The 24,292-nt window shown below is 44.4% G+C and overlaps 1 protein-coding gene across 3 annotated transcripts in view; it reads right to left on the bottom strand.

Moving 5' to 3' along the window:
* Positions 1–3,669: 3,669 nt before the first annotated feature.
* CIAO1 (cytosolic iron-sulfur assembly component 1) overlaps positions 3,670–24,292 on the bottom strand; it is a 31,266-nt gene continuing 10,643 nt past the window's right edge. For all 3 annotated transcript variants that reach the window (XM_030201640.1, XM_030201642.1, XM_030201641.1), the window contains exons 2-8: positions 16,426–16,612; positions 15,982–16,130; positions 14,943–15,054; positions 9,066–9,154; positions 7,615–7,816; positions 6,896–6,983; positions 3,670–4,041 (exon numbers count right to left, since the gene is read on the bottom strand). In XM_030201640.1, the coding sequence (XP_030057500.1) occupies positions 3,807–4,041; positions 6,896–6,983; positions 7,615–7,816; positions 9,066–9,154; positions 14,943–15,054; positions 15,982–16,130; positions 16,426–16,564 (1,014 nt within the window). In that variant the 5' untranslated portion in view covers positions 16,565–16,612 and the 3' untranslated portion in view covers positions 3,670–3,806. The remainder of the gene's footprint in view (positions 4,042–6,895; positions 6,984–7,614; positions 7,817–9,065; positions 9,155–14,942; positions 15,055–15,981; positions 16,131–16,425; positions 16,613–24,292) is intronic.

Below are 24,292 nucleotides of genomic sequence, written 5' to 3'. Positions count from 1 at the left end.
CTGTTTTGGTGATATCTTTTAAAGATACCTTGTTCCGAACCATGCACTTTTGAGCAACTGTCAGCCTTCTCCCAGTTTCTAGTTTAAAAGCTGCTCTATCTCATTTTTAAATGTTGATGCCAATAGCCTGGTTCCACCCTTCCCCAGAATGTTGCCCAAATTCTAATGTAAAAATCCTCCTCCCTGCACCATCGCCTCATCCATGCATTGAGACTCCTGCTCTCTGCCTGTTTCATGCATGTGGCACAGGGAGCACTTCTGGACCAAGAGGGGAGATTTCTAATTTTTCATCAGTGATTCTTTAAGGATAGAATGTAACAGAACTGTGACTCCTTCCGTAGGAGGAGATTCATAGTCCAGAACAGATATCATCTCTGCCATAGGCTCTTCCTCCATCTCCAACTTAAATGGGATGATCAAAGCCATCTCCTTCACAAAACCTGCAAATGAGAGACTCTCAGGTAGAGATCGTCATCTTTCTTGAGGTGGACAGAGGTCCGTAGGGAATCCATATGATTCCTCCGACGAGAAGTAATGTGGATCTTCATCTGACTCCCATGAACAGTCCAAGTCTAGCTCCTCACCATACTCCAGATGGGCAGAGTAAGTCTGCCTGCCCCGTCTCAGTAGAACCATGTCCATACCCCCAAGGGTGCTGAAGTACAGCTCTACTCTCAGACTCCAAGGAAGCTTCCTACCTGATGTAGAGAGCAGTACCACATGGGTCAGTGTTGAGGTGCTGCATCAAAGACTGCTCAAGCAGACTAAGGGGCTCAGGAAGGAGTTGAGACTGAGCTGCAACTTGCATGAGTGACTGATGCCTGAGCAGCATGCAGCTGAAACATCTGCACCAGTTCCTCTCCAAGCATGGCCCGGTACTGCTCAAAGGCAGAGATTTGGAGACAGCCTGACAAAGAGCTGGTGTCGAACTGGAAGCAGGAACCTGGCTGCGCACACCGGCACCTCCACCAAAAAGGGGGCGCTACCCTCTGGTGTTAGCACTTCTCAAGTACTTGTGATGCTGATGCCCCGGCACTCCCAGCACCATGCTTCAAAAGGAGACCAATGCTTATGCTTCTTTGGCTTCCCTTGATGCTCAGCATCGCGGTCCCTGAGTGCTGATGAGGACATTGAACCAGTGCGAGCCCTTGGTGTTAGGTCCAATGGTGACCGGTCCCACTGCCTACTATCAGCGCCCAATGTAGAAGGAAGTAGAGGAGACCTCCTCAATGTCGGTGCACTCCTAGTGGTAGAAAAAGGTCTGAGCAGCCATCAAGGTTGATGCTTCCAGTGCCGATGTCGATGGATTGGTCTTAGAACCTTCAAGGAACCACGATGTTTCTCCTGCTGGATCTGACATGCCCTCTGTGTCCTCAATTGCATTTTAAACAGAGAACAAGAGTTAGGCTCATGGTTAGGTCTAAGGCACCTGATGCACTAAATGTGTGGGTCCATTGCAGAGCTCACCCGATTGCATTGGGTACACCTTATTTATTAATTTTCAAATTATTACAAACGAATAACAGTTTGTAAGGCAATACAGAGAAATAATTATTAAAAGGAAAATTCAAAGATTTTTATATAGGATAACATTTTAGCTCTTCCTTAGACCACAACAATTTCTTGGGGGGGGGGGGGGGGGGGTTAGAAAACTTAAGGATATTTTAACAGTAGAAAAACTATAATTAAAGTCCAAATTGGCATAGTCCTGTTCTTTATCCCGTTATCTCTAACTGTTAGCTGATTCAGTTGTTCTAGTCAATCGGCTAAATGGCTTTTCTGAGTCCAGAAAAATCCTTAACTGATTTGGCTCGAAAAATACATATTTAATTCCTAACATATGGCTCAAATATTTACAAGGATATGCTAATGTAAAGGTTGTTCCTAGATCTATCACTTCTTCTCTCAGAATCAAAAATGGTTTCCTTCTTTGTGTTGTTTCAGTGACATCTAGGTATACCCATATTTTTTGACCACAGAATAATGCAGAGGAGTTTTTAAAGTACAATTTCATAATCATATTTAAGTCCTGCTCAAAAACAAAGAATACAATCAAAGTCCTTCTGGTTGATATTTCAGTCATTGAATCTTCTAGTAATGCGGTTAAATTCTGCACATGAATACCAGTTCTTTGTGACGGTATATTCACCAAATTTGCTGATTGAGAAACTTCTCCACGTTTCTGAGTATTTGGAAGGTAATAAACTTTATTAAAAGGTGGAATATCTTTTGGAGATAGTTTCAGAATCTCTTGTAGATATTTTTTAAGGAAATCATAAGGCGTTAGAGCTGGCAATATAGGAAAATTCAATAATCTGAGTTGATTAAAATTCTCTATTTGCTCTATTTTGTGAGAAGTTAACACTATCTTTAACCAAAACATCCACTGTCGATTTCACAGTATTAACATCTTCTTTTAGCTGATATTTGATTTGTGGATTCCATTTTAACTTTATCTACTGATTGAGAGATTATTGTCAATTTACTCACTATTGTAGACATTTCTCTAGTTGATTTAGCCACCTCAGCAGTAAGTCCCTGGACCACTTTCCAAATAGCCGCCATAGTAACCTCCTGGGGGGGGGGGGGGGGGCTCTTGCTCCAGATTGCTTTCCTCTGCCTGTCCAGGGGAGGAACTGCCGAGCAGGCTCAAACTGTCAACATCTCCGGTCCCAGTTTGGCCCGCTAACTCCACTCTGGAACCTGCAGGACACAGAGGTGGATTCCGCTCCGGTGGCGAGAGAGTAATATCTAGCCCCAAGAATGGCGTCGCTCCTTCGGCATCAGTCAACGCGGGGCTCGCCAGACCGTGTTCCAACGGTAAGCTTCTCATGTAGCGGGGTCTAGCGTTTGCTGGATTGGGGACAACGTTAGGGCAATCGGCGGTTGCCCTTTTGTCGTCCCTTTCCGTTTTGTATGAGGCATCTCAAAAAGGGAAAACAGAAGCAAGAGGAATTACCAGCAAGCAGCCAAGTTGTTCATGCAGTAAGCTAGGACGCCATCTTGCCACGCCCTCCCCCATTGGGTGCACCTTTTGAAGCCTTGGGAGGGGGGGGGGGGGGGGGGTCTTGGACATTGAGGAAAGAATTGCGGCTAAATTAAATTCCTCAATCTTGGGCATCAAAAAGGGGCAAAGCTCAAATTGAAGTCAATGCTCAGGCCTAAAAGAGCTGCGCAAAAAAGAAAGCAATCTGAAGAGCCAAAAAAACTAATAAAATAAAGGGGAAGGTACAGAAAACAAAAACAATGAAGAAACTGAAAGAAATGGAGGAAAACCAACATGGGAATTCACTGAAAAAATCTCTACTGAAATGCGCTAAAGAGAGACCCCAAAACACGACCTCACAGCTCCGCAGAAAAAAACAGACTGAAGGACCTGCATGCGGACGTCTGGCGGAAAGGCACCCACACATGCGTGGTGGGACGCTACTAGAATAGCTATATATGCTGGGCAGCATCCAAACCAGGCTCCGTCAGATGATATCACCAGATGTGGGTATACCAATGGCCTACTTGTCCTTGAAGAATATATTGCATCTTTCAGTATTACTCAGACAGTGATTACATTGTGTTAGTACAAAGAATTTTAAAATACTGTGGACAGAATTCCTCCAGGACTGTTATCCACATTACATAGGCAAAGCACAAATGAGACTCACAGCTTTAGGATTTCTGCATTAGCCTCTGCCTCCATTTTTATATTACAGTGCTGTAAACAGACAAGCTGGACTGCACAAATGCAGAGATCATCATACACCAGTAGCACATGATCTGGTCTTTGTTCAATGCAGTGCCCAGTCTCTGTGTCACTCTAATCTCTGGTACTGCCAGAGTGCAATCTCGCCATCATCACTGCAGGAGGCCAACAGCCCTTCCTCCTTCGGATGCCAGGCCACACAGTTCACATCCTGGGAATGGGCCCGTGCCATGTGTGCTGTCATTGAGAAGCTTGGCTGCTGAGGGTCTGAGCAAGTATCTTCTTCAAAAACTCGGATGGCATCATCTCCACAGGCAGTAGCCAAGGAACCCGTAAGGTGAGACCTGGATATGAAAAACACCAGCATTCTCTTATTAAGCAGGGCGAACAAAAGGCAGTAAATAAATCCTAATAAATAAATAACGTTTCTAATGCAGCCTAAAGATTCAGTCGTTCACCAGCAAAGCTTTATCCTTAATTCTCCAAACATATTCAGATCCTGAATAGGTTTGCCTCTGGCCAAACACTGGCTCAGAATTTTAAAGCCTGATTTCACATTTCGCCTTTATTTTTACTATTTGCAGTACATCAAATATCTAAGCAGTTTGCAAAAACTATTAGAAAAACATGGGATTTGTGTGGGGAGGTGGGATACAGAAAATTGAAATTTGGCATTGTTCTCAAGGAACGCAGTGTTATCACTGCTATTGTTATCCCAAATGTTTTCTTGCTCAAGTTGGAAAATTTGTATTAAGAAAGGAAACGTGGGTGATTTTTTCAAAAAGGCAGTATATAAATCCTAATAAATAAAAATAAATGGTGGTAGAAAGGGAGGACACAGAAGGTAACCTAGGTTACAATTAATTTACTGTATAATTTAAAATGTATAGGAAAGTGAATCAGAGGTCAACAAGGGCAGAAGAAATGAGTAGCAATAGCAACAACAATAGTAAATAAGGCAGGATGGGGAGGCGGAAGTGTGAAAGACACATAACAAAAGTGAGGCTGCTGCAGCAAAGCAATTGTTAGGCATTAACAAGCTGCAAAACCCCCCAACTCTTTAGAGGTTTCCTTTAGAATAAAGAGTACCGGTTTTCAAATTTCTTGGTTTTTAGGGCATTTGAGACAAAAAAAAAATATGAAGTTAAAATTATCAGATATATAGATAAACAAGATCAGATCATAAGCAGACAATTACTTCATGTATTTAGGAATGGGGAAAGAAAGAGGGAAGACCATTGCTCAGTCATTACATAGCATCTCAATATGTTCTGGTGAAATAGAGTATTTTTAAACAGCCTGTACTACCTTCCTTAGGCCAACATAGCCCTGAACTCTATCCAAACTCCCAAAACTCTCAAAGATGGATTAACCAAATCACCAGTGTACAATATTGCTTTGTTAAAAAAACAGGAGAGTAGGTGTGTTTCACCTAAACTGGCCAAGAGCAAAGGTCTAATATGTTTTACATTTATTTAATTAAAAAAAAAAAAGCCACAATGCATTGGTACCAGGGGCTATTTAATGAGGCTTACTCATAACATCACATTTGCTATTTTAACTAACTTTCCAGTCCCATTTTTAGCTTCAGCTATTTAAGTTTTCTTCGTCACTTAGTTCTCATTTATATTTTTTAACACAAGAATTTTAAACAACCTTGTGTTCCAGATTCTCTGAAATTTTCCAGATATGTTCACACTTCCTAAAAAATTATTTATTTTAATTTAAACACTAAGGAAATCAAGGAGAAGATTGTATCTAATATAACACAGCCTTTGTAACTGAATGTTTCTTTAACGCCAAACTTCAACTTATGTCGGTAAATTAATACAGAATGTTATATACACAAATAGTACCCCACTAGAACATACTCTCATATGAGGAAAGGCTAAAGAGGTTAGGGCTCTTCAGATTGGAAAGAGACTGCTGAGGGGAGATATTACTGCAGTCTACAAAATCCTGAGTGGTGTAGAAAGGGCAAAAGTGAATCAACTTTCACGCTTTCAAAAAGTATAATGACTAGGGGACACTTAAGTTACACAGAAATACTTTTAAAACAAATAGAAGAAAATATTTTTTTTACTCAGTCAATAGTTAAGCTCTGGAACTTGTTGCCAGAGGATGTAACAGCAGTTAGCATATCTGGGTTTAAAAAAAGGTTTGGACAAGTTGCTGGAGGAAAAGTCCATAGTCTGCTATTGAAATACACATGGGGAAACCACTGCTTGCCCTGGGTTTGGTAGCGTGGAATGTTGCTACTATTTGGGTTTCTGCCAGGTACTTGTGACCTGGATTGGCCACTGTTGGAACAGGATACTGGGCTAGATGGACCACTAGTATGGCTATTCTTATGTTCTTTTATATATATATATATATATATATATATATATATATATAGGACCTTCAAAAGTGTAGATTGGAGGTAAAATCTCTCAGCAAGTCTCAAGCACCATATTCGTCATAAGTCCAGCAAAATTTAACATCTTTAATTAAAACTTTCTAATATAATGAGAAAAAAATGCTCATCTTGCAAAAAGCAAAGGCATGGGGACAAATTGCACAGTCAAAAACACTGACATCCCTAGAACCATCTAAGTTTTTCCAACTAAGACAATAAAAGTACCTTCACTGCTGAACTTTCTAGATCTGACAGGGGCAAAAGAATGTTTTAAATGACTAACATAGCTTGTGGTTGGTGCACCATATCTAAGTTATCAATATGCACCATTAGCTTGATTTTCTACCAAGACCGCTTGCCTAATCTAGACGACCAAAATTTGACTCTAGCTTAAGTGAATCCAGACCAGCTTGATCCAGGTGCTCAGCTTAGGCTGAAAACAGATACTTAATGCCATTAACCCCTGGCATCTCTGACTCTCCACCCCTCTGGCTATAAACGTGGGAGGAAAAAACAGGCCACACAGCATTTACTACCAAGCCCAGTTTTCCCAACATCATCTCCCAAAAGCTTTGCCAAAGCCAAGCAGGAGTAGGTCTCAACTAATATAAAGTCACAGTAACACTACTGGTACTTAGTATTGAATTAATCATGCATTCTCAGTTACAAGCCCAGTCACCATTCAGAAACGAGTCAGCCTGTGCCTTGTGATTATCCTTACCACCTTTTAGCGATTACATAGCTTTATTGCCAATGAACACATGATCTGTGCGGTCTGTGGTATAGCAATCCATGCTTACCAGGACACATCATATACGGTCCGTGTATGAAATCCTGAGAGTATGCAGATACACTTCCAGTTTGGGTCAGAGCCACTGCATACCACTCCTGAAAGAAAAGGAAATACATCAGTCCACGTAACCCAACGCTCCAACTGCCCACAGCACCATGCACTCCACACATATAGATACTCCCTCTCTCAGTGGCAATAAGTAATCGTCCCTTTACCACTTCCCCTGTTATTTCAAGTATACGGGTTCTTTGTATTCAATGCAGAATGCATCCAGAAATAGCCAGTATTTATTCGTGTCAACAGGATTTCCCTCTCCCTCCCCACAGTATATAGAATCCCTAAATCTGCCCCATTCATTACTATTGTTCTATATGTAAAGGGATAAACCCTTATAGCAGAGTTTTTTTCCCAGCTGCTTTAGGTTCTCTTCACAGAGGCAGTTTTAGTAGCTGCATATTATACAGCCTATACTAGAATTTAACCTGATCTCAGGCTAACATACCTCATCTTGGCAAAACTGTCCCAGCTGTTTGTGGATGTTTCATCCAGAAGATGGAATTTTAAGCAGTATAATGTCCCTTTATGGCATTCTAGGCCATGTTCAGCACTGTTTTCAAAGGAGATGAGAACTCCCTGCTAAGTCACAAAACACTCTCATTCTGGAATCTCTACGACTGCAACTGCAAGCAAAGAGGTGAAAAATGACCACATGGTCCCACCTATTACCTTGTTCATTGCCCGGCTTGTATTGACGCCAGATGCGCACGGTCTTGTCATCACTGCATGTTGCTAGTCGGTCCCCACTTTTGTCAAATGCTAAACTCCATACAGTGGATTCATGTCCTTCCAAGGTAGCACAGCAAACCCAGTCATCCTCCTCCTCCCGGTACAGCTTTACTGTATCATCATAACTAGCAGATGCCAACAACTGATGGGCAACACAACATAAAGGAAAAAGACAAATCTCATGACATGTTAGAGGCAACTTGCACTGGTTTTCAAGGGATAGACTCTTAGGCCCAGATGCACTAAGATCCCCATTAAGAATCTATCCGTATTTTCAAATCGCTAAAACTACTACTACTACTTATCATTCTAAAGTTACTGATTTGGAAATACAGATGGATTCCCAAAGAGAATCACAAGAAATGAGCTGCTCGCTGCTTTTTCGAACAGGGCTCATTTGCTTGTGACGGAGGGAAGCTACTCAGCCAGGTAAGCATGCGCAGAGCAGCCAATCACTAAGCGTGGCTGCTCTGTATGTGTGTATGAAAAAGCCTTTTTTTGTTGTTTTTATTTCCTGCTCACACTGTCTCTTTGTAGATTAATACTAATGACCCTACTGCGTGAGAACTCTGATCAGGTAATGACTGAAAGTTTGATTCATCATTGCATCTGTTTTTGCTAAGCCACTGTTTTCTCTCTATCCCTCCTCCGATGACACAAATGCTGTTTCTTAATGGAAACCTTTTACCTTCAGGCAATCAACAGAGAGGGGGTCTGGATGATTCTGACAAGCTGAAATTCTTCCCTCTACCCCTTCCCTCCACTGTTCAGCTGTCATTCTAGGCAGTACCGACAGCTACTGACCACCCGTTAAAATTTCGATGGTAAAGGTAGAGGCTGCTTCTTGCATTGGGTCGGAAAACTGCTGTGCATCGCTTTCCATAGTACTTAGCTCATTATAATAGTTTTGCATACAACTTTCGTTAACTGCTACAGTGGCTGGAAAATAGCTTGGGGAACCCCTTTGTGCATGTCTCGTTTTACTCCTTGCTCACTGAACTGGTATAAAAACCACATTGCTGGCACGTTAGATTTTGTGCATCTGGGCCTTACTCCTTTGGCTAAGGGGGAAAAAATTCTCAAGCAAAAGCATGTGGTGTAATGGTCTCAATAATTAATTAGGAATGATGCCTCTGCCACTTTTTATGACCTTGGGTAAATCACTCTCCATCTCTGCTTCTGGTATCCATTTAAAATGTAAGCTCTTTTGGATAAGAATTCATTGTACCTGTATGTAATTTGTAGTTCAGTGCCTTAGTCTACAGTGCTCTACAAATGCAGAAGTCATTTGTCTGAGGTTGTTCTTTTTGCCTCTCATTTGGGGGCTCCCTCCTGCCTTACATCTGGGCTGGGAAGGTGTCTTACACTTGGTTAGCAGAACATGGTCTCACCTCTTGGTTGGGATGCCAAACAACATGTTTCACATCCTGCGTGTGTGAATTCAGGACACTGACACACTCATATTCATCCTCTTCATCCACTGTAATGGAAGACAAATCAGACGGATGTGAATACAGAACTCTAGGAAAATCTATTTCCACCTTCAGCCTACTCTTGCAGGTAAAAATGAAAATCAGGATAACAGCAGGGAGCAGCCATACTGCAATGTTGCTTTAAAAGTTTACTTCAGTTCAAGACTACATCCAGCATATGCTCCACTCAGCCCTTGATTTGGCAGTGTCCTAATTCTATCTGCCTCCCTGCACACGGTTTATTGACTTATATTCCACCTAAATAATAAAATCAATGCAGATTACAAGAAAAAAAGAACATACAAGTTAAAAACAGCAAAAACAAAAGTGCATAGAGAGTGTGATGTGGCTTTGTTTCCAATAAAAATACAGAGCAAGCGATGACATGTATTCTCTTCCAGCTGACATCACTCCTGTATTTTCCCTGTATCCACTAGCAAGCAGAGTATGGCTTATGTGCATGTTTCTGTTTTGTTTATGCTTATCTTTGTGGGCTAGTATTTCTGTGTGTGTGCACTTGTGTTTGTATGTCAGTATATATATATATATATACACTCACATATATATATCTGTCTATATATACCTATAGCTATAGATAGATATAGATAAATACATACAAATATATCTTCATCTAAGTCGACCTGCAGCTGTGCAGACACAGACTGGCCAGACAGAAGCCCCTCAGAGTGAGATGGTGACAGAGGGGCCAGACCCCCTCAGAGCCTGACTGAATCAATCTGCGTTTTGAGATGAGTGACCGAGAGGCAGGAAGCAACCCCAAAGGCTCTCCAGTCTGCAGAGCCCAGACAGTCAGAACCCTGATATGTTTTTAATAGATAAGCATTGTGCAGTAGTAAAATGAACTCCTGGGAAAACGGAGCAGATGTCCCCCTCCCCCACCCGAACAAACCCTGGGATCAGCTGCCCCAGAGAGGATCGCTGAAGTAGGGTCAGGTACTGCAACTGCCAGTCTTGCCGTTCCCGGATTGCACATCGGCAAGATGACCACCAACTTCCAGTCAGCCTTATGAGGGGAACTCTCCTGGGCATCAGTCGCGCGATAAAAAACAAAGACCACCCCCCCCCCCCCCCACACACACAGGACAGACCAAAGGTCCATCAAGCCCAGTATCCTGTTTCCAACAGTGGCCAATCCAGGTCACAAATACCTGGCAAGATCCCAGAAAGGCTCAATACATTTTATAATGCTTATCCCAGAAATAAGCAGTGGATTTTCCCAAGTCAATTTAATAATGGTCTATGGACTTTTCCTTTAGGAAGCTGTCCAGACCCTTTTAAACCCCACTAAGCTAACTGCCTTTACCACATTCTCTGGCAATGAATTCCAGAGTTTAATTACATGTTGAGTGAAGAAAATTTTTCTCCAATTCATATTAAATTTACTACTTTGTAGCTTCATCGCATGCCCCCTAGTCCTAGTATTTTTGGAAACAGTAAACAAATGATTCACGTCTACCAGTTCCACTCCACTCACTATTTTATAGACCTCTTTCATATCTCCCCTCAGCAGTCTCTTCTCCAAGCTGAAGAGCCCTAGATGCTTCAGCCTTTCCTCATAGGAAAGTCGTCCCATCCCCTTAATCATTTTCGTTGCCCTTTTCTGTACCTTTTCTAATCCACTATATCTTGTTTGAGATGCGGCGACCAGAATTGAACACAATATTTGAGGTGCGGTCGCACCATGGGCCAATACAAAGGCATTATAACGTCCTCACTTTTGTTTACCATTCCTTTCCTAATAATACCTAACATTCTATTTGCTTTCTTAGCTGCCACAGCATATTGAGCAGAGTATTTCAACAAATCAAGAACAACGCCGAGATCCCCTTTCTTGGTCGGTGACTCCCATCATGGAACCTTGCATTATGTAGCTATAATTTGGGTTCCTCTTTCCCACATGCATCACTTTGCACTTGCTAGCATTAAACGTCATCTGCCATTTAGACGTCCAGTCTCGTAAGGTCCTCTTGTAATTTTTCATGATCCTCTTGCGATTTAACAACTTTGAATAACTTTATGTCATCTCCTCATGAGGTGCCATTGACAAAGGCACAAGGAATACAGTGGGTGTGGCCACATCATCCAGAGTCATTCAAGGAGTATCAGATGGCAGGTCTCAGGTCCTTTGGAGGCTGTTGTGTCCCCTCTGATACCAAGGATGATGAACGATTCTCACATCTGGGGTGCTTCAAGGACAATCAGCAACCTTAGAGTAACCTCCAAAGAGATTCGATGTCAATATGCCCCAGCCTCTACCTTGTGTTTGCCATCATAAGCCTTCAGTACTAGAGAATGAATATTTTTCTGCTTCATTCATGTGATCTATGCTATGCAATGTCTTTAAGAGTCTTATTATTTTTATTTTATTATGTATGTTTTCAGTGTATACTGCCTAGAACTGTGGATAGTTCTGTATAAATATTTAAAATAAATGTTATTTGAAGGGAACATTATTTATTGTTTCTCCTTCAGCAGGGTAAGTACACATGAAATTTTTACAAATTAAGTTTGGCATGCTAGGATTACAAGCCCAGACATTAAAAAAAAAAAAAGACCATTGAGTCTATGATTGTCCGTTGTCAATATGAGCACATCTCTAAAAATTATAGTATGTCTTGTAAACCTTTTTTCACTTTTGTAATTCACGGATATGGGTTGGGAATAGTTTTGTGTATGCTGCTTTAATTTTCCTTCCCTTTAAGTAGTTTTACCCCGTTTGTTTTTTGGTGACTAAATTTTAACTGCTAGACCCTTGACCATTCTTCCAAAGTTTGGAAATCTCTTCTCATGGTTTCTACTCCCTCTAGAATATCCATTCTATTGACCATCTACATGTCATCTGCAAAGAGGCAAACTTTTCCTTCTAATTCTTCAGCAAAATCTCACAAAAATATTGAACAGAATCGGCCCCAGTACTGACCCCTGAGGCACTCCACTACTCACTTTCTTTTCTTCCAAGCAGATTCCATTTACCACCACCCTCTATCACCTGTCAGCCAACCAGATTCCAATACAGTTTCACCACTTTGGTTCCTAAGTTCAGCCCTCTCAGCTTATTCAAAAGTCTTTTGTGACGAACCATGTCAAAGGCTTTGCTGAAATCCAAGTAGGTTACATCTAGCGCATGTCCTTTATCCAGTTCATTGGTCACACCCAGTCAAAGAAATCAAACAGGTTCGTTGGCAGGATTTTCCTTTTGCAGACATGTTGCCTCAGTTCCTGTAAACTGCTGGATTCCAGAAAGTTAATTATTTTTTTCCTTCAGCAGTGACTCCATTATTTTTCCTACCACCGAAGTGAGGCTTACCGGCCTGTAGTTTCTCATCTCTTCCCTCTCCCTACTTTTGTGAAGAGATTCATCATACGTTTCCCACCTCAACGCTCCAAACATATTTAATGCACCCAATCTTTCCTCTGAGCCCTTCTGAGTAATTTTATCCATGTGATATACCTCTCTTTGCCAAGCACTAGGCAGTTTACAATTAAGACTGAAACATACACTACTGATGCAACAGAATAATTTAAAAAAATTGTGAATTTGGCCAAGATGGCACCCTGAACAGATGTTCAAGCAGGAGCTCTGTTGCTTGCTGCATTGGCTCTATTTGGCATCTTTCCTATCTGGCAATAGGGAAGAGGAGAGGGAAAACTCAGCAGCTGCCTCTGGCATCCAGTGGACCCCAGTCCTTGAAGCAACCTACACTGGACTCATTTAGGGTACTTGCTCGTTAGAAGCAGTGACCTCTTCAGCCTTGCCAGTTGATTCTTTCTACAGCAGCAATGTAAGCGGGGTCTCTCTGAACCCTGCTCCCAGGTCGGCTCCACCATAACCCAGAATCTCTTTGCAAGATAGGCAAAAGGACGGCCCAGGAGAGTGGATGTTCTCACCAAGACCAAACTTGGAGAATATCCCAGCCCTTACTTCCTCCCTCAGGGATATCCTTGGCAGGAATTCACAGCAACATCAGAAACAACTGCTGAGTACAGTGACTGCTGTGGGGGAAGGGGTTCCGGGGGCTCTGATTACTTCGCTGGTTAGGCCAGCAATCGTTACATTGAATATGCTGAGGTGAAGCCATGTATACTCTCAATTCATCCTTGAGTGGTTAATAAGTTTTTTCAGAATTTAATATGGTATCTGGAAAACTGACTGCCCAATGCCTGGCATTGAATCAATAGTCAGATAACAGTGGCCACTTTAGAGAATAAGGTCAGAGTTACAAGGAATTTGTGGAACTCTTATAAAGGATAAGAATTGTACTATTAGGAAAATGGAACATGTGGAAAAATCAATTGAGAAAAAATACTTTGAGATTTTTAAACTTTCCAAGATCACCTTTAATTACACCAGTTGAGATGGCTAGAAAATACTTTTAAAGAAGAAGTGCTTAACCTCTTACCTGAAGCATTACCACCATTAGTGAAAGCACATTATTTGATGCTCTGAGGTACTAAAAAGAGTGGTCAGGAAGTGAACTTAACATATTTTGTTAGAATAATCATTTCTGGAGTTTATAACTCAGCAGATCACTCTTTTAGGGCTTCTTTTACAAAGCTGTGCTACTGATTAGCAACACACTGAATGCGAAGAAGCCCATTTTATTCCCATGGGCTTCCTCGCATTCAGCGCACCACTACTCAGTAGCGCAGCTTTGTAAAAAGGGCACTAAGTGATGTTTGCCTTAGAACTGGATTATGAATTCTTAGGAACAAAGATTAGAATTTACACTAATTTATCAAGGAGTACCCTGAAGCGGCAACAAGAGTTCTTGGCTCTTAGCCCTCAGGCTCAAGCTCTGGAGATGACTTTTTTTTGCTTTTATTTTCTTGTATCTGTTGCCTTAGTTTTCAGAATAATTCCTTAGCAATTATTAGAATTTGTGGTTTCCAGGGAAGAGATGAAAATACAAACATGACCCTCATAGCTAATTTAGGGAACATTGTGGGGCTGGCTGAGGTCTGCCTCTGATATTTTGTATCTGTCAAAATTTTTCTTTTGTTTTGCAATTTCCATATCTTGGTCTTATTACCTAGAAAATGGGATGACATTAGAATGTTCCTGGTTTTTATATTCTTTTGGAAAACTTTTTTCCTGTTTTTCTCAGTTACATTATAAGATGTTACTGTATAATTTGAAATTTAAAAAAATGCAACTTAACACGTTGTAAAGAAAGAATAGTTAAAATAAAAATGTGTACCATCCCTAACATACACTGAATAAAATAAATCTACAAACTTAGTATCACACTTATCACCTATGGATCATAAGGTAAATGGGGGGGGGGGAGTTAAGCAAGAGGGATTGGGAGAGGGGCAGGGAGGTGGGTGTTAGTAAGGGAAGGGGGAGGGAGAAAACTATTGATGGGAGAAATGCGGACCCCTTTTTGTTTCTTCTTTATTGTAAAAATGCTTTCCATTGTTTAGGGAGCGCAGTTTGTAACTAGCATTGTTGTATACTTAATGCAATGGTTATGCTGGTTGTTTGGAACCATCAATAAAAAATAGTTGAAACATAAAAAATGTGATAAGCATAATTAAATGGACTGTTATCATTTTCTCAAAACTGTTCTTTTTTCCCCCCTATATTAAACTCACTTTCCCAAGCAGAGGCTTCTCTTTTCTTCACTTGCCTACCCTCACACCCAGTTCACCCCTTTCCTCTTTCTTACAATGCTGTCACTTTCCATGCATAGTAACAAATCTCTCTCTTTTTTCCTATTTCTCTCTTCCTGTTTCCATAATGCTCTCCTCTCTCTTTACATGACATATTCTTACCTTCCCATACCCAGACGCTCTTGTCACGACTGCAGGTTGCCAATAAGTTGCCTGAAGGAGCCCAGGATACTGACTTCACCTCATTTTCATGTCCTTCAAGTGTTGTCACACACTGCAAGGAGAAGTGAGAAAAGAATGTTCATAGGAAGAAATGAGATCAAACACTTCATGATGGATTTTGGGCTAACAGGGGGAACAGTCATGAAGGGCAAACAAAGATAAAGGGAAAATAGCCAAAAACAGAGTCATATTCTGTAGCTGGTGTAGGTATTTCTTAATATGGTGAATTAGAAAGAGAGGAATTCTAAAGTAGCAAATCATATACAATAGATGACTTCACAGCTTCCTGATGTTAGCCTGATGGGTCAGTGGAAAGAGACTGTAGGTCAGTGGTTCCCAAACTTTTTCAGTTCACGGCACCCTTCATGTCTGAGCAATTTTTCGCAGCATTCCACCCCCCCCCCCCCCCCCCCGGCCACACCAATCTTCATCCCCCCATGCCACGCAGGTCTCCACCCCACCCCGACAACATAGATCTCCATCTTTTTCTCTGCACAAATATAACAGTGCTAAGGTGTCCCTATAACCAGCTCCTCCAAATGACACACCGATTACGATTTGTAACAAATTACTACTCGACTCGACCTATGAAAAGTTATTCCATTATTATACTTCCTCTTTGTATGTATGTATGCTGCACAAGCCAGTATGGTTAAAAATATAAGCGAGATTAAATTTAAAAATGTTACCAAAAATAAAGAATGACAACCTGGATGCAGCAGCTCGTAGGTTTGCTTGCTTTGTTTTGAACGAGAAGGGAAACAGAGACTGATCTATTGGGATTTGTTGTGGTACCCCAGAGAGTTTGCTGCTGTGCACCAGGGTGTTGCGGCGCACAGCTTGGGAAACGCTGCTGTAGGTGATGGCTAGCTGGTGACAATCGACAGAAAAGAATAAGATGCATCCCTGATGACCACCTGATTTGAAAGAGAAAGTAATGTCTGTGTAGGTTGGCTTGCTGCTGAAAGTTATATAATACCTCAAACTGTGTCTGTTTTTTCTTCCAGATACAGGTTGTAGCATCAAAGCTGGCTGATGCCAAATAGTTCCCACAAGGGGACCAGGCTACCTTCCTCACTGTCCTCTGATGTCCTTCACCCAGTACAGATTTACAAACCCAAGTATCACCTGCAAAAAAAACAATGAGTGAGAACTTTCTTAACATGTCAACACGGGAATGTAAGAGCAAAGTGAATGTATGTATTAGACAAAATTGCAGGGTCCACAGGAATCATGCTGAGCAAGGGACTAAAAGCAAGCTTCTAGAAGAAAAGACTCAAAAGACAGAAGCAAATAAATTGCCTGAGTTTCTCTTAGGCTGCTCCAAATAAAACCTGCGTGACCAAATTCATACATAGAGTCCTGGTGGGTCCAAAAGCACAGCACCTGAGCTTTTGATCCCCAGCTCTGTTTTTAAGCATACCCTCCTTGCCCCAGATCCTGATAGTGCGGTCCCCTCCGCAGGATGCTAAGAGAGTTCCTGTGGGGTTCCAGGCCAGAAACCAGCAGCGTGAGTCTGGGTGGGCAGACAAGCGGGAAAGAAGAGTGAGTGAGTCCTTCATGTTGAACTCTTCAGGGTATTATATGTTTTACTACTGTTCCAGAGATTGCTGAAAAATAAAAAAAATGTAAACGTTTATTTCAAACAAGGCAAAAAATATACCACGAATTAGTAAAAAAAAAGAAAACAAATAAACAGTGTTATAACAAGTAATTTTTTTTCTTTGTAGTCCATTTGCTGGTCAATGATAAACATAACAACATATGAATAGCCATACTGGGGCAGACCGATAGTCCATCTAGCCCAGTATCCTGTTTCCAGCAGAGGTCACAAGTACCTGGCAGAATGCCAAATAGTTCAACATTCCATGCTACCAATCCCAGGAACAGCAGTGGCTTTCCCTATTTCTGTCTCAATAGTAGACTATAGACTTTTTGTCCAGGAACTTGTCCAACCCTTTTTTATACCCAGATTATGTTAACCGCTGTTACCACATCCTCCAGTAATGTGTTCCACAGCTTAACTATACATTGAGTGAAAAAATATTTCCTCCTATTCATTTTAACAGTATTACCATGTACTTTCACTGAGAGTCCCCTAGTTTTAGTACTTTTTGAAAGAATAAACAATTTACGTTTACCCATTCTACATCACTCAGGATTTTGTAGATCTCTATCATCGCTATATTCTGTTTATTAAAGCTTTTCAATTGAACAGTACACCATTTTTCAGCATGTACAGAAATATCCAACATATCCAAGAATTCCCGCCTTCCCCACCTCCCAGATTCTAGCAGGATATAATCTAATGGCGAGGCAGAGAACCCCAAAGGAGAGTCTTACATATACAAAGCTCAAGAACTTGGCAAAGCTGATTTTCAAGCAATATATATATATCCCACACTTTGTGGAAACTCAACAACTGACCAGTGAGTATCGCTATTAATTAGGTCATCTGATAAATACAGTCCAGTTTCCGAAGGACCTTAGACAGTGCAGGCATCACTGCTTGCTTCCATGCCACTGCAATTGAGATCTTGCTGGCCACAGACTCGTTGCCAGTTTATGCACATCTTTTTTTAAACTCCATATGGCTTAAAATGCAATAAACAATGTTCAGCCTTATGTGGATAGTCAAACTTGACCATTTGTTGAAGAGTCTGCAAGATCTCCAACTAAAATTGATGAACTAAGAGGCAAGTCCTCCAGATGTGGTACATATCCCCCACTTCTCCACAATATTACCCCAATGGCAGATGAAATTTACTGTGGACAAATGCAAGGTGATGCACATTGGAAAGAATAATCCGAATCACAGTTATCTAATGCTAGGGTCCACCTTGGGGGTCAGTGCTCAAGAAAAAGATCCGGATGTTATTGTAGATAATACGCTGAAATCTTCTGCTCGGTGTGCGGCAGCGGCCAAAAAAGCAAACAGGATGCTAGGAATTATTAGGAAAGATATAGTGATTAAGACCGAAAGCTTATTCCACTGGCAACTCCTATGTTTAACCTCTCTCCCTTCCTGACTGTACATGGTTATCTGCCGGTTGCTTTGCCCCTTTCACCCCGTGTTTTCCACTGTTCCATTCCCTGCCTGTCTCAATCTGAAACTGAGTCATCTTTGCATTGTATTTTTTCCTCTTGAATTATTGTAAGATACATTGCGCCTGCTCCTGTGGGAAAATGTGGGGTACAAATGCACCAAAATAAATAAATAAATAAATAAATAATGCCTTTTGTATCACTCCATGGTGTCTGCACCTTGAGTACTGCGTTTAGTTCTGGTCGCTGTATCTCAAAAAAGATATAGCGGAATTAGAAAAGGTTCAAAGAAGGGAGGAAGTGACATCATCAAGGACGATGGCAGAATAAGAACCGAGCTCCCGCTTCCCACGGTGAAAACCAACGCTTTCCCAGCACTTAAAATCTTATTTTTGCAACAACGGAGTGCCTGGCGATGGAGTAATAGCTGTGAATAGATTCAATAATGAGCTCTCACTCAGAGATGGCGGATCTGTCCCACTATGCCTTTACAGGGAGAACACCAGCAGCGCGTGCTCCGGCCCATAAAATGGCGGCTGTATAGGAACAGGAGAGCTTCGAGGACCCTAAATAAAACGATTTAAGCTTAGTGAGAGAAGAGCACACAAACTCGGAGACGATCTCCTTCTCTGAACTAAAAGTCTGGCTGAAAGAAATTCGGGCGGATCTAAAGGCGGTCCGCTCAGATCTAGCAACGCTGGGAGCGGATCTGCGCGGTGAGATCCACGAGCTGGCCAATAGAGTGGAGGAAGCAGAGACCCGTATTGAAGAGAATTCTGAAGCCTTAGGGTCTGTGGACAAGCAAATCATGGAACTACATACAGGGCAGCAACAGCTGATGGATAAAATAGAGGACTTAGAGAATCAGAGCAGGCGGCACAATCTCTGTATTCGAGGTCTCCCGGAAGTCCCCAGCTATCAGGATTGTGAATCAGTGGTGCAACGCCTGGTAAGCTCATTGCTCACTATAAATGGCTCCTCACTGGACCCCACTTCCATCATTCTTGAAAGATCTCACAGAGCATTGGGTTCACCGCCAAATAATAGGCCTAAGACATCATTGCCTGTTTTCAGGATTACAAACTCAAAGAACAGGTACTGAAAGCAGCAAGGCAAGCCCACAATTTTCAATGGGACTCATATGAAGTGGATATTTATCAAGATCTCACTGCGGCTACGCTCAAGCGTAGAGCAGATCTGAAGCCCGTCACTCGGAGGTTTCAGGAATTGGGCATTCGCTATAGATGGAGACATCCTTGCGTTAGTGTTCTATAAAGATGGACGCGTGCATGAAATTAAATCTATATCTGAGGCTCGTGAAATTCTTCCAGAGGAGGGGCGGATGGAACCTTCAGCCACTCCAAGCCAGGCCAGGAAGGCCTCAGCTGTGTCCACTCCTCCCAAATGCCAGAGGGTGATGAAGGGACACAAACGACTGCAATGCCAGCAGTCGGCGAATCAGACCACCCGAGTTCTCTTATATATTTGGAGGTTCCTTTTTCTCTTTTTCCATAAAAGGTTAGTGCCTAATCCCAATGAACTATGAAAGCTGTTAGAGTATTGGTGGGAGGAGGTAATTGAAGACCTTCACTGGAATCCTGTTTCGCCTATAAGGTGCTGTGAATGTATACTTATATGGTATCTTAGTTATATGTGTAAATGGTTTCCTATCAGTTGCACTATGGTAAAATTATGTATAATCATACCTGATAATTTTCTTTCCATTAATCATAGCTGATCAATCCATAGACTGGTGGGTTGTGTCCATCTACCAGCAGGTGGAGATAGAGAGCAAACTTTTGCCTCCCTATATGTGGTCATGTGCTGCCGGAAACTCCTCAGTATGTCGATATCAAAGCTCCATCCGCAGGACTCAGCACTTAGAGAATTACACCCACGAAGGGACACTCTGCCCAGCTCACCACCGCCGAAACGGGGGAGGGGAATTAACCCAGCTCATCCCCACACAAGTGGGGGAGGGGAATCCGTCCAGCTCATCCCCGCGGAGCGGGGGAGGGACACCACACCCGCCGATGCGGGGGGATCTGGCTTATCCTGCAACCGCAACCGCGGGAGGAGCTGACTGACCCTAACACCGCCGAAGCGGGAGGGGTACAACGCTGCCCTACAGCCGCACGAAGCGGGAGGGAGTGCCGGCAGAATTTAAATCTCAATCCAGCCCCGTAAAACGGAGGGGAGAGGAATGCAGCAGCTCACTGTACACAAACTCGTCTCAACTCTTGAAGAATCCAAGTGAAAAAACTTGAACACGAAGTCTTTCTGAAGTAACTGAAGACTAAACTTGAACCTGAAATGCAACCAGAATAAAAACAGTACAGATATCTGGGAGGGGCTATGGATTGATCAGCTATGATTAATGGAAAGAAAATTATCAGGTATGATTATACATAATTTTACCTTCCATATCATCAAGCTGATCAATCCATAGACTGGTGGGATGTACCGAAGCAGTACTCACCCAGGGCGGGACATTGAAATCCCTGACCTCAACACTGAAGCTCCAAACCGGGCCTCCGCCCGTGCAGCCACAGTCAAGCGGTAATGCTTGGAGAATGTATGAGCCGAAGCCCAAGTTGCCGCCTTGCATATCTCTTCCAAGGAGACGGATCCGGCCTCTGCCATCGAGGCCGCCTGAGCTCTCGTGGAGTGAGCCTTCAGCTGGATAGGCGGCACCTTCCCCGCGGCCACATAAGCCGCTGCAATGGCTTCCTTGACCCATCTTGCCACTGTAGGCTTAGCAGCCTGCAGACCCCTACGAGGACCTGCAAACAGGACAAACAGATGATCTGACTTCCGGAAATCATTGGTCACTTCCAAGTATCTGATGATGACTCGTCTCACATCCAGATATTTAAGAGCAGAGTACTCCTCTGGGTAGTCCTCCCTACGAAAGGAAGGGAGACAGAGCTGCTGATTCACATGGAAGCGAGAAACAATCTTGGGCAGGAAGGAAGGCACTGTGCGAATAGTCACTCCTGCCTCAGTGAACTGCAGAAAAGGCTCTCGACAAGAGAGCGCCTGGAGCTCGGAAACTCTTCTGGCTGAAGTGATAGCCACCAAAAAGACTGCTTTCAACGTCAGGTCTTTCAGAGATGCCCTCGACAAGGGTTCAAAAGGCGGCTTCTGCAATGCTCTTAGCACCAGGTTGAGATTCCACGCAGGCACCACTGAGTGCAGAGGAGGGCGCAGGTGATTAACTCCCCTGAGAAAGCGCACCACATCTGGCTGCGAAGCCAGGGAAACACCCTTCAGGCGGCCCCTGAAGCAAGCCAGAGCCGCTACCTGGACTCTAAGGGAACTGAGCGACAGGCCTTTCTCCAGACCTTCTTGCAGGAACGCCAACACTGAAGAAATTGGAGCAGTGAAGGGAGAAAGTGAGCCTGCTTCACACCACGCTGCAAAGATACGCCAAACCCTGGCGTAAGCAGTAGAAGTAGAGCGCTTCCTCGCTCTCAGCATAGTGGCGATGACCTTGTCTGAGAAGCCCTTCTTCCTCAGACGCTGCCGCTCAATAGCCAGGCCGTAAGACCAAAGGGGGAGGGATCCTCCATCACCACGGGACCCTGATGTAACAGGCCCTGCTCCACTGGCAGCCGCAGAGGATCGTCGACTGAGAGCCTGATCAAGTCCGCATACCAGGGACGTCTGGGCCAATCCGGACCCACCAGGATTACCCTGCCGGGATGCTTTGCCACCCGGTCTAGCACCCTGCCCAACATGGGCCAGGGCGGGAACACATAGAGAAGCTCTTGTGTCGGCCACTGTTGGAGAAGAGCATCTACTCCCAGGGAACGAGGGTCCCGTCCTCTGCTGAAAAAACGCGGCACTTGGCAATTGGCCGATGACGCCATCAGATCTAGGCTCGGCTGGCCCCAGCGCTTCGTGATGTCCAAGAACGCCTGAGCAGATAGCTGCCACTCTCCGGGCTCCAAGGTATGGCGACTGAGAAAGTCCGCCTTGACATTCATGACTCCGGCAATGTGGGCCACTGAACGCTGCTCCAGGTTCGCTTCCGCCCACCGGCAAAGATTCATAGCCTCCTTGGCTAGAGGGGCGCTCTTGGTACCTCCCTGGCGGTTGACATAGGCCACAGCCGTGGCATTGTCCGACATGACCCGTACAGGCTTCCACACCAGTACCGGGATGAACTCCAAAAGCGCCAACCGAATGGCTCTGAGTTCCAGGAGGTTGATAGACCACTTTGCCTCTGCAGGAGACCAGAGCCCCTGCGCTGTCCTTCCCAAGCAGTGGGCTCCCCAGCCCGACAATGAGGCGTCCGTCGTGACGACAATCCACTCTGGGGTCACCAGAGGCATTCCCGCAGACAACTTGTCTGTCTGCATCCACCAGCTCAGTGCCTTGCGCACTGCTGGGTCCAGGGGAAGGCGCACAGCATAATCCTCCGACATCGGAGTCCAGCGCTGCAACAAAGAGTGTTGAAGTGGTCTCATATGAGCCCTGGCCCAGGGCACTACTTCCATCGTGGCCGTCATAGAGCCCAACAGCTGCACATAGTCCCAAGCCCGAAGAGGAGAGGCTACTAGGAACTGGTCCACCTGAGCCTGAAGTTTGACAATCCGATTGTCTGGCAGGAACACTCTGCCCACTTGGGTGTCGAATCGAACTCCCAGGTACTCCAGGGACTGAGTCGGGCGCAGCTGGCTCTTCTCCCAGTTGATGATCCATCCCAGGGAGCTCAAAAGAGCAACTACCCGGTCCACAGCTTTGCCGCACTCTGCATAAGAGGGGGCTCGGATCAACCAGTCGTCCAGATAAGGATGGACTTGTACCCCTTCCTTTCGTAGGAAGGCCGCGATGACCACCATTACTTTGGAAAAGGTCCGCGGAGCAGTAGCCAACCCGAATGGGAGGGCTCTGAACTGGAAGTGACGTCCCAGGACTGCAAAACGCAGAAAGCGTTGATGAGGAGGCCAGATGGGAATATGCAGGTACGCTTCCTTGATGTCCAAGGATGCCAGGAACTCTCCTGCCTTCACTGCCGCTATAACAGAGCGGAGAGTCTCCATGCGAAAGTGCCGCACTTTCAAGGCCCGATTGACCCCTTTGAGGTCGAGGATAGGCCGGACAGAACCTCCTTTCTTTGGTACCACAAAGTAAATGGAGTAACGTCCCTTGCCAAGCTGACTTTCTGGCACCGGAACGACCACGCCCAGGCGGATCAGATTGTCCAAGGTCTGCTGTACTGCCACAGCTTTGACCAGAGACTTGCAGGGAGAGAGTACGAACCCGTCTTTTAAGGGTCGGCAGAACTCTAGCTTGTAGCCGTCTCTGATGACTTCCAGCACCCACGCGTCTGAAGTTATTGTGGTCCACTCGCCCAGAAACGAAGACAGCCGTCCTCCAATCTGCACTGGGGCGTGGACCAAGGCCCCGTCATTGGGTACGAGACCCTGGGGGAGGACCGGAGGAAGCACCTCCGGGACGGCGGTCTCTGCGAAAGGAATGCTGCTTGGGGGAGAAAGTCCTCTTAAAGGAAGAGGGGGCAGAGTAACCCGACTTGCCCGGGCGGTACCGACGGGCTTCCTGCAACCGTCCTCTGAAGGTACCGGGACGAGTACTAGCTCGAGCCCTGACCTCTGGTAACTTCTTGCCCTTAGACGTGCCGAGATCGGTCACGATTTTGTCCAGCTCGACCCCAAAAAGCAGCTTGCCTTTAAAAGGCAACCTAGCCAGGCGGGATTTAGATGCGTGGTCAGCCGACCAATGTTTCAGCCAAAGCCACCGCCGCGCAGAGATTGTCTGAGCCATGCCTTTCGCTGAGGCCCTCAAGACATCATACAGCAAGTCTGCCAAATAGGCTAAGCCCGATTCCAGGGCCGGCCAATCAGCCCTCAAGGAATGATCCGAGGGGGAAGCCCGCTGCACCATAGTCAGGCACGCCCTGGCCACATAGGAGCAGCAAACTGAGGCCTGCAAACTTAAAGCAGCCGCCTCAAAGGACGACCTTAAGGCCGCCCCCAATCTTCTGTCTTGGGCGTCCTTTAGGGCCGTGCCACCTTCCACCGGCAACGCCGTTTTCTTAGTCACCGCAGTGATTAAAGAATCCACGGTAGGCCACAGATAGGCCTCACGTTCACTCACAGCCAAAGGATAGAGGCGGGACATAGCCCTAGCCACTTTAAGGCTCGCTTCAGGGACATCCCACTGAGCCGAAATTAAGGTGTGCATGGCCTCATGCACGTGGAAGGTTCTAGGCGGGCGCT

Source organism: Microcaecilia unicolor, chromosome 4 (genome assembly GCF_901765095.1).
Source record: "Microcaecilia unicolor chromosome 4, aMicUni1.1, whole genome shotgun sequence".
In the NCBI taxonomy this organism is placed as follows: Eukaryota; Metazoa; Chordata; class Amphibia; order Gymnophiona; family Siphonopidae; genus Microcaecilia; species Microcaecilia unicolor.
Note: the sequence above shows the minus strand (reverse complement) of the source record. Positions and strands in the feature narration are given on the sequence as shown.